The sequence below is a fragment of the Coffea arabica genome, chromosome 2e (genome assembly GCF_036785885.1).
Source record: "Coffea arabica cultivar ET-39 chromosome 2e, Coffea Arabica ET-39 HiFi, whole genome shotgun sequence".
NCBI lineage: Eukaryota > Viridiplantae > Streptophyta > Magnoliopsida > Gentianales > Rubiaceae > Coffea > Coffea arabica.
The window spans coordinates 39,346,455-39,356,072 of NC_092313.1; the positions used below are offsets into that span (position 1 = coordinate 39,346,455).

Here is a 9,618-nt window from a genome sequence, read left to right on the forward strand (position 1 = left end):
ATCAATAGTGGCATCATACATCTCAAGGTGAGGTAATGTAAGTCCCAGAGGAAGTGGATACTTCTGGATCTCTTTAGTGAATGAATTTTTGTTGCGGTAATACAAGCTTCCTGAGCTTCCCAAGACCTGATCATCCTCATCTTCAATGATTGGTACCACTTTCAAATTGGGCTATTTCACTCAAGCGACAAATCCACTATATGATGATATGGTCTCACGAATCCTAATTTAGCTCTGCATCGCTTCAATGATCTATTTTCTGGGCTAGATTGTTCATCTGAGATTTCATCTGGATGTTGGGGAGAATACATTGGCTTTTTGTCATCCCTCGTGTCCTTCTTAGGCATTTGTTACTGTGAGGACTTGTAAAATGCCTTATATTTTTCTTAAAATTTTCTTTAATTTGAAATTCTTTACTTTATACTAGTTTTACTACACATTCACTCCCTTATTAATTGCAATTAAACATAGAATCAAGGGTTTTTTCCTTTCATTTTCTTGGTATCGTAAATTAGGGTTTTTCCGTCTTTTGGTAGAATGAATAATCGGTGTGGAGTGTGTACTCAATTTGGTGATTAAGAGTGAGTTTTATATAAGAAAAAGTGTATGTTTAGAAGTGATAATAATAAGTTAGTGCATTGTAAGTGAAAACCCTAGTACGTGCGAGTTAAGGAAAAACGGTGTGAACCAAAGTGTACCCGTTCATTACCGATTAAATACACTACTTGACCACCACTTTATTACCTTAATATCCTTGTTATTTTTCAGAAAATATTAGCCTTTTATCAGCTTTAGTTGGCCAAAAATATTGACCAAAATAAAAAGGAAAAGAAGAAAAATTTGAGATGGAATCTCAAGGCGACACTTGGCAAAGATCAACCCAACTTTGACCACACTAAAATCCTACCTTCTTATCTCTATTTGAGCTTCATTTCTTCCTCCTATTCTGTCATTGTGGCTGAGAGTAAGAGAGAAAAAAAAAGGCAAGAAACACTTCATTTTCATCTTGATTTTTGGCTTGGTTTCAGTGAAATCCAAACTTCTAAATCGATTAAACTCTCTCTTTAGTACTTAGGAAGCTTTGTGTGGCAAAGTTTTGGAATGAAAGATTGTAGTTTTCTCTTGCAAACAGCCTTGATGAGGTATTATGGTTTCCTATTCTTTTCTTGTATTTAATCTTGTTAAAGTTTAGTTAGAAGCTCTTAATATTGCCTTATGACGGTTAATTGGTTAGTTTTGATTGATATAGTGGATTGTTGAACTAGGGTTTGAGTTGTTCAATTGTGTTCAGTGTTGTTTATATAGCATATGATGTTGATAAGTTTTGATAGGGACTTAGTATGGTGATTTAAGCCATAAATGTGAATTTCAAGCATTGAGTCATCAATTCCAGAACTGTGAATCCAATTTGTCCTATTTCTGACCAGTTTAATTCGTCCATTTTAGAGGCCGAATCATGCCCAGGTCAAAACATGAAAGTTGTAGAGAATGGAGTTATATAGCTTCCTGTAAAATTTCAGCTCAATCAAAGTACTGTATCATGTGGAATGACAAAAATACCATTGACTGTCAAATGTACTGTTTTACGGACAGTTTTCTATTTTCCTCTGAGATGTCACATTTTGACTTTGAAAATGAACGAATTGGCTGTCGATGTCTTCATAAGACTTGTAGTTTCTGTCTTAGCTTTGAAATGGTATAAAGTATACCCTAATCCAATAAGCATAGCATTGGTTGTGACCAAAACGCCAAGAGACGTCAAACCTGTTATTTTGTTATTTGTCTTGAACATTAGTTCCGGTCGCATTGCTAGCCTTGTTTGGTAATTGAATGACATTGAGCCTAGTGAAAGGCTATTGTGATAAGATTATTTGTGTGTGATTTTAGGGGTTGAGTTGAGAAAAATAATGAAACCATAAATGGCTGAAAAATAGGTAAATACAAAGGGCGTGCTGCCCAAAGTTTCGCTTGAGAGTTAGGTAGGTGTACTCGCGACTTGAATAAGGATTTGAGGATGACTCTAACTTGAATCATCTAGAGTATTCAAGTCTTCGCTCATAGAGGTATATAAGTTAGAATTCGGCCGAACCTTATACCCTTGGAAAAATGAAAGTAACGACTAATACAAAATACGTTTTCCTCGTTTCTTCGACTCAAACGGGGATTTCAAAGTTTAATCGCTTCAAAGTTTCAAAGTTTTAAAAGCGAGCATGAGTTTTATGAATATTCTCCAAATGAGTTTCAATTACTTGATTTTCGTTAAACGAAACGTTTAAGTTTCGAATCTTAGTTGAATTTCAAAGATCTTAAACGGTGTTTTATCGCATATTTGGACTCTAAACAAGAAGTAACACCTGAACGTGATCCGTAAAGGCACTACATATTTGGTAAGCGCTTCCAAATACTTGATTGAACTTGACACTTGTTTTCAATACTTGACCAATGTGATCAAATGATATGTGATTGGTATGGTCAGGCAAGGGTGTACTTTATCGCACTTGCCCTAATGTGATATGTACTCATTTATTGTTGCAATTGACTTGATATACTTGTACTTGACTTATAAGTGCTGAACGGCAGCATGTACCACACTTAATCCGAGTGGGAGGTGCCTCTCATTCCCGTCTCCGTACTTTTATCTTGATTGATTCGATTGGAGATATTATCCGATCGAATTCTTGGGGACCCAAACCCCACTAGCTAGTTAATCGAGTCGAGCCGGCAAGGGTCTGGTCGATTAGATAACAAACTATGGGTATCTAGTATTGTCGAATGGAGTGTTACCTTCTTGACTAATCGGTATGCTCAAGTATTACCACCAGTGTTTATTGAGAATTTTGGGCCCATTAGTGGATTTGGTTAGTAGACGGAGATTGTAGCTAAGTGGTGCTCTACTGGACTGGTTACTTTACGTGAAAGTTGACGGAGTATCAACTACAACTTGATCAAGCTCTGGTGAAGCAACGGGAACTTGGCTCTTGAGAGCCATCCGTATCCTTACCCTTTGACATGATTATTACTTTATCGGGTTATTGTTTCCTTTGAAAAATTTTACACTCGCTCATTTTGAGATTTGCTACTTGAAGTGTTATTACTCCCTTTTATGAACTTGATATACTCGCTATTTTGCTACATTGTTACTTGCTCTTTTAAAGAATGGTCAACTTGCTATTTGGAACTTCACTGTGGTTTTAGTTCATTCCACGACATTTGTTTTCCTTACAGGGAGTACGAGCGAGGCATTAGACTTGTACAGACTAGAGTAGTCTAGTTTTTGAATTTTGAAATTATATACTCGCACTAGCACCTGACTAGGGTTGATTGTATTTGGATTATAAACACTTTAATGTATTTGAGCGTGTATAAGCCTTGTAGCTGGATCTAAACGTCAATGTATATATTAAGTTTGAAATTATTGTGTTATTTATTTTTCTATGGATGTAAGTCATTTTCTCGAGTTACGAGTGAGTGAGTCCTGGTGAGAGTTGGGCAGGCGACTCACTAAATCCTAGGGTACGCCCTAGGGGGAGGTGGGGTCGTCACAGTTACTACTATTGTTCCCATCATTGTACCAGTTGCTAGATGAGATGAAAATTCTAGGCCAAAAATTAACTCATTTCTACTGACGATGGAAGTTGATGACTCTCTTCTTGTATTTTTATCTCCAACTGAGTCTACATGAAGTTGTCTACTCCTTTATCCTTATTTCCGATGGGAGGAGAACTAGTTGAGCCTTGGTGTCTTCTGGATTGCTTCATTTTCCATGTTGCAAATTATTAGTTAAAGTTAACAAGAGAAATTCAACTGGGGAAGAATGTTTGTGGTTCCCTATATATAGTGCCAATTTTAGATGTTGAGAAGTGGGAGAAAATGGAAGTCACGGTTCCAGAAGAAAGGCCTCTTGAAGATCACTTATTTGCTTTGCTAATTTCTAAATCTATAAAGTAAATGACAATGCTAATTCCCTGTAACAAGCTTTGATGCTTAAATCAGTATGGAGTATTGAAAATAATTAAAGATGGAATAGTAAAGATGGAGAGAGTAAAAATTGTCACCAGCCCCCGCTTTATTGCTTGATCTTGCCTTTATACTAGCTCCTTGATAGGTAAGTTGGGTAGATCCATTACTAGTGAATAGTGCCTCATGCAGACGCAAGACCTCGAACTCGAGATCATTTGCTGAGGTGTCACATTTAGCCTTCCTCAACACCTATATCCTTTCTTGACAAGTGTCATAACTTTTTAACGAAAATTGACAAGTAAACCCTTGTCAACCCCAAGAACCAGTTTAAGGACACTTGTCCTTACCCTTCTTCAATATCCATTTTAGTTTATCCTACAACTAGGAACTATCTAATTGAAATATGAACTACACTCTTGTGAAAAATTTTGGTGAATAGAATAACTGTACTTTAGATTTTTAAGAACCATTTAAGTAGTCTGATACCTTGTTCTTTGATTTAGTTAAAGTAGGAAAAGATTGAGTTCTATGATGAAAAGTGACTAGCTAGAAATAGCCTATTCTAGTAATTTGGAATTTCTAATAGAAATCAAACGTAGTTTTATTCAAGTAACTTCACATACCTAATATACATGTAAAAATCAATATTCTTAAAATACTACTTTCCAATCAATGTTCGCCTAACATTTGATTGCGATCACACATTCATATGAATAGAGGATAGGATCCTTGCCATGTGCAGCAATTTAGACATTTGTTCCAAGTAAGGCCATGAGGAAATCTTGATAATCCCCTGAAGTGTCACCAATAACTGCACTATCAAGAGTAGTTTTGTTGGTGTTGAAATATTCTCCCTTAACTTTCATCATATCTATCTCTGCTCGAGTTACTATCACCCTAGTCAGAGAATCCTCATCAGTCCCAAACCCAACAATGGAAGCTCTAATCACCTGAAATTTTCAAATCAAAATATGGGATTGCAAATAGAAAATAGAAAAATAAAAATAATAAAATCATGTAGATTATCAAGTATTCAGTAGTATCATTTATTTTTTATAGTTCTACAAAAAGTTTTACTAATTTATAAATGGGTTAAATGCACTAAACCCCCACTAAACTTTATCCTTAATTGCATTTTAACTCTCTCAACTCAATAAATAGGCACTTTGCCCCCCTATTTTATATTTTAGGACAAAAGTACCTCTTCCATATTAATTATTATTTTATTTATTTTTTCTTTTTCGCCCTTTTCTACTTTTATTTTTCATATTTTTAAAATTTTTCTCCTTCTCTTATGTGATCAACTAGTTTTTCTCTTTGCTACTATTATCCATATATTAATTTTAATCTTCTTAAACTTATCTTTTATTTATTTCTATCCTTTTTAGTTTTTTGTTATTGAAAATAATAATTATCATAAAGTTTGTGCTATAACAAAATATATATTACCTATACGCATAAATTATTTCATATATTATTTAAATCAGCATATTTAGAGCTTAAAATAAATTAATTTTTAATAGCAATAGCAACAAATTCAAATTGTAATAACATAGTGGTTAATCAACTATGCACTTATGTTAATATTTTTTGAAATAGTCAAATTGCTAAAATATACACTTTTTGATTATGACAGACATATATTAATTTTTTATGCTATTTAATTTGTCTTGAATTTTCTAATAGTGTAATTAAATAAAAAAAGAATAAAATTATAAGTAAAAGATAATTACAATATTATAATAAACATACAAATTAGTAATACTGGTAGGTAAGCAAAATAAAATAGTGACATAAGAGAAGTGAAAAAAAAAAAGAAAATAGTAAACAAAAAAATAAAAGAAAGTAATGGAAAAGGAAAAATAAGGGAATGAATAAACAAAAAAGAAAAAAAAATAAAATACTAAGGGCACTTTTGTCTTAAAATGTTAAATAGGGGGACAAAGTGCTTATTTAATAAGTTCAGAGGGTAAAGCGCAACTAAGGATAAAGTTTAGGAGGGTTTAGTACATTAGGATGTGAGAATGAAGCACACAGTACCAGTTAAATTGCCTACAATCTACATTGCCAAGCAGGACTAACCTGTCCAATTTAGTCATCAATCGAATGACACTGGCTTTTGGGTTGAATATTTCCAAGAGAAAATTACCTTAAGAGGGACGGAGTGTAAAAATGAAACTCCACAAACTCAACATTCTACCGAGTCTTATAATCTGTCTGGTAGGGAACTAAGTGGAATTGTATCAGAAACAATGCTGCCAGCTCATTTGAGTTTTGTGTTACCTCTGCAAAGTGTTTTTCAGGGGAGTCTATGCACCAGATGGCCACCTTCAAAATGGATTCCAAATTGCCTTTGCCACAATTCAAAATGTCCTGACAGAGTGTTCTGGAAAGTTAGGAAGCAAAATACTAGGAGGTGTTTGTCAAATAATTAGTCAGAACTGAACCTCATCTATGGAATTTCCAAAGTTTTTCCTGTAATGCAGGAAAGTTTCTTTCAGCTGGAAAACATTTCTGGTGCTAAGGATGGACAGAAAATCATCGTGATCTAATTTCTTCGTCTTGATAACTTCATATAGCTTGGCAGCTTCAGAATTGGCAATAGCAGAATCAACTACATTCTTGTCATATCTATAGGAACTGACTAAACTAACCAAAACCTGACGAAATATGCATCTATTAGTTATAACTTCTGAAACACCATATTCCAGAATAACAAAATATTTCTGAGAGCTAGAAATGGATGAATATTGAGCTATCAAAATCTAGGCTGTAAGCATTCTGAAACGCATTACAAAAAGTCTTAAAGTTGAGGAAAACCAATAACAAAAAGCCAACTCTAAGAAAATGAAAAGATTCAACTGGGAAAAAATCAACAAAAATTTGCCAAAATGCATTCATGATCAGTTAAAAGGACAACAGAACTATGTTTAGTTACACGGATATTATATGAGGGCTTAAATTTACCTTTTGGAGAGACATTGGAACATTTGATATGATGTCTTCTTCAAGTGAACTGTCGAATAGAATTGAATATGCTTGTCTTACAGCAATCAAATGGTGAGGAGATGATGCACATGCTATCTCAACAATTACTTGCAGTTCATTGACACCTTTCCTCCTGGAATTCAAGGCTTCATTTGCCAGCCTTGCATCTCTTTCAGGAGGATCATAAATCCACAGGATAACAGCTTTCTGTCACTTGATATTATAATCATTAGTTAGATAGTTTCCATGTCTGGCAATTAAACTAAGTTTTGAGTTTCTTGAACTTAACTTGAACTAATCAGTACCTGACTTCCTACCGGAAATACCAAATAAATTAGCAATGTTTAGTACTAATTCATAAAAAGTGTAGAAAAGTCTGAGTTATCCCTTTAGGTACTGAAAATCTTATTATCACCAGCAATTAAAAGGGAATTCTGAAAGTTACCCTGAAGTCACCAGACAATTCAGCATTTAGATCATCAATGAGGCACTTATTGTAAAGCTGCTGATAAGTTTCTCCGATTATCCTCCTCTGCCTTGCATTTCTATGTCCCAACACCTTTATGACTGCCTTTTCGTCGGTTCCCAGGCCTAACCATGAATCCAGAATACATGAACAGCACAAAACTACATTCAAACATGTAGTAGTACCAGGAGGTGTTTGTGCTACTAAATGCAAAAGAGAAACGAAAAGAAAACAAAAGCCACGGAATTTAGATTAAGAAGAAACAGAACAAAAAAGGAAAAGGAAGAGATTAAATAGACCTTGGAAGGCTTTTCTGAGTCTTTCACAGTCTTGTCTTGGAGAAGGAACAACATCCGGAAGTCTTAGCGTAGCCATGGACTTTTGCAGAAAAGCATAACCTTTTTGTTCTTTTTTGGTTTTGGGTTTTATGAGAATGGATAAAATTAATCAGTTACAAAAAATGAGTAATAAATTTTGGTAGAGTTGAATGTTGGCGTTTAATCAATCAATATTCAGTTTCAAATTTTCAGTTCTGTTACTATTCCTTCATTTATTCTGTTCTGTTTATTCTTTACCGTTTCACCTCCTGAAACATGGCAGCAAAGGATGGGAGTTCCAGTCTTCTACTGTTGGACGTTTATACCCTCTCCTACTTTTCATTTCCTTGCAGGTCCTTTTTTTTTTTTAAAGAATAATTTTGGTTGTAGAGTCAAAGTCTACAGCATAAAAAAATTTAACCAAAATCATAATTCTTAATAAACACATTTAACAATTGTAATTATCTCATATGCTAATAGAGCATGCTTAATCCAGATATTGAGGTAGATTTTCCTCAACCGTTTACTAATTTATTGTAAAAAGTTTACCAATTCAATTAAGGGTCCGTTTGTTTTGGGTGAAAATATTTTCCAGGAAAATATTTTCCTAATTTCCCGTGTTTGGTTGCACAAAAGTTACTGAAAACATTTTCCTATGTAAAATATTTTCACTCATCTTATGGAAAACAACTTCCCTTCCAAACTTACTGAAGTTGTTTTCCGAAATGCATGCATCCCGCCTGTAGTATGTTCCAAACTTACTGAAAACATCTTGTAGTATGTTCTTTTTTTTTTTTTAGCATAAACAGGAGGACTCGAACCCAAGATCTCTTCCTTACACTCCCTCCCCCGTACCACCCAACCCAACCCAACCCTCCCCCTAGTATATTCAAAATAAAAAAAAAAACCTCATCCTGCTTATCCTATGCTAGTAATTAATTATGTATAATAGAGACATTCTTTTCTAGAGAAACTTTCAGCAGTGAGAGTGCAAGATATATGTCACAATAAGCATTGCATGCGATTGATATTTGACACTAAATGGCCAGCAATTTGTTTATTGCTTAAGGAGATATTTTTTATTCATATATACATTTCTCCAAGATTTTTTAAAGTTAAACAATGAGATAAATTTTCTTATTTTGCATGGGAAGAAGTATGTAGTTATAATGTGTAGAAAGTAAAGATAGAGATAAAAGTGAAAATATTTCAAAAGTTAAACAAACACCAGAAAAATGAAGTAAGAAAATATTTTCAATAAGCTAACCAAACACCTGAAAATAATGAAAGGGAAATGATTTTCATGGAAAATTACTTCCATGGAAAATATTTTCCCAAGGAAAACATTTTACTTCCAACCAAACAGACCCTAAGTATTAGCACTTAGTTTTGCAGCAGTGATGGTTCGAGGATGGTTTCTCAGTGATTGACATTTGACGGTAAAAAATTGCACTGGGCATTCTAGGGTTGAGAACTTGAGATATCCTCATCTAACTGAAAGTAGTTAAAATTTAAAAGAATTGATAAATCGCATGAGTAAAAAGGGCATGTATAGACAGTTATGTTATTGTCTAGTATCAACGTAATATTTCATTTTTTTTATTGTCTCATGCAATTAAACGTTCAAGCCCGATTTCCGGTCTAAATTAGGGCATTAAGATAGGACATATTCAAAGGCAAAACCAATTTTCTGACTACATTTGAAATATAAAATCAGCTTAATATTTAGTAATATTTATGCGTGTCAAGGCTTATCCCAAAACCAAAGAAAAAGATGTAGCAATTATTTGGCATACAGGTCATGTTTAAACAAATTTGTTGGTCTTGAAAAGAAAAAAAAAAATTGACATAGATGCAACTACCATCTTATAAATAAAGGTTAAAGAA

General features: G+C 33.9%; 1 protein-coding gene across 4 annotated transcripts; it reads right to left on the bottom strand.

The window, feature by feature from the left end:
• Window positions 1-4,536: 4,536 nt before the first annotated feature.
• LOC113732513 (annexin D3) lies at window positions 4,537-7,935 on the bottom strand. Of its 4 annotated transcripts, none has more exons than XM_027258338.2 (6): window positions 7,714-7,933; window positions 7,394-7,614; window positions 6,928-7,155; window positions 6,408-6,620; window positions 6,244-6,333; window positions 4,537-4,910 (listed from the first exon to the last, which is right to left on the bottom strand). In XM_027258338.2, the coding sequence occupies exons 1-6, from the start codon at window positions 7,787-7,789 to the stop codon at window positions 4,707-4,709; spliced, it is 1,032 nt and encodes a 343-aa protein (XP_027114139.1). In that variant the 5' UTR covers window positions 7,790-7,933; the 3' UTR covers window positions 4,537-4,706. The 4 variants fall into 4 exon arrangements, with proteins under 4 accessions (XP_027114139.1, XP_027114138.1, XP_027114140.1 ...); XM_027258337.2 differs by having other exon boundaries at window positions 7,394-7,617; XM_027258339.2 differs by having other exon boundaries at window positions 7,394-7,539; window positions 7,714-7,931.
• Window positions 7,936-9,618: the final 1,683 nt, after the last annotated feature.

Coding starts and splice junctions, on each gene's coding strand:
- LOC113732513 (XM_027258337.2), bottom strand. CDS start 7,789: ATGGCTACGCTAAGACTTCCGGATGTTGTTCCTTCTCCAAGACAAGAC. Junction 7,156..7,393: donor AATTGTCTGGTGACTTCAGG/GTAACTTTCAGA, acceptor ATCAAGTGACAG/AAAGCTGTTATCCTGTGGAT. Junction 6,334..6,407: donor TTGGAAATTCCATAGATGAG/GTTCAGTTCTGA, acceptor ACACTCTGTCAG/GACATTTTGAATTGTGGCAA.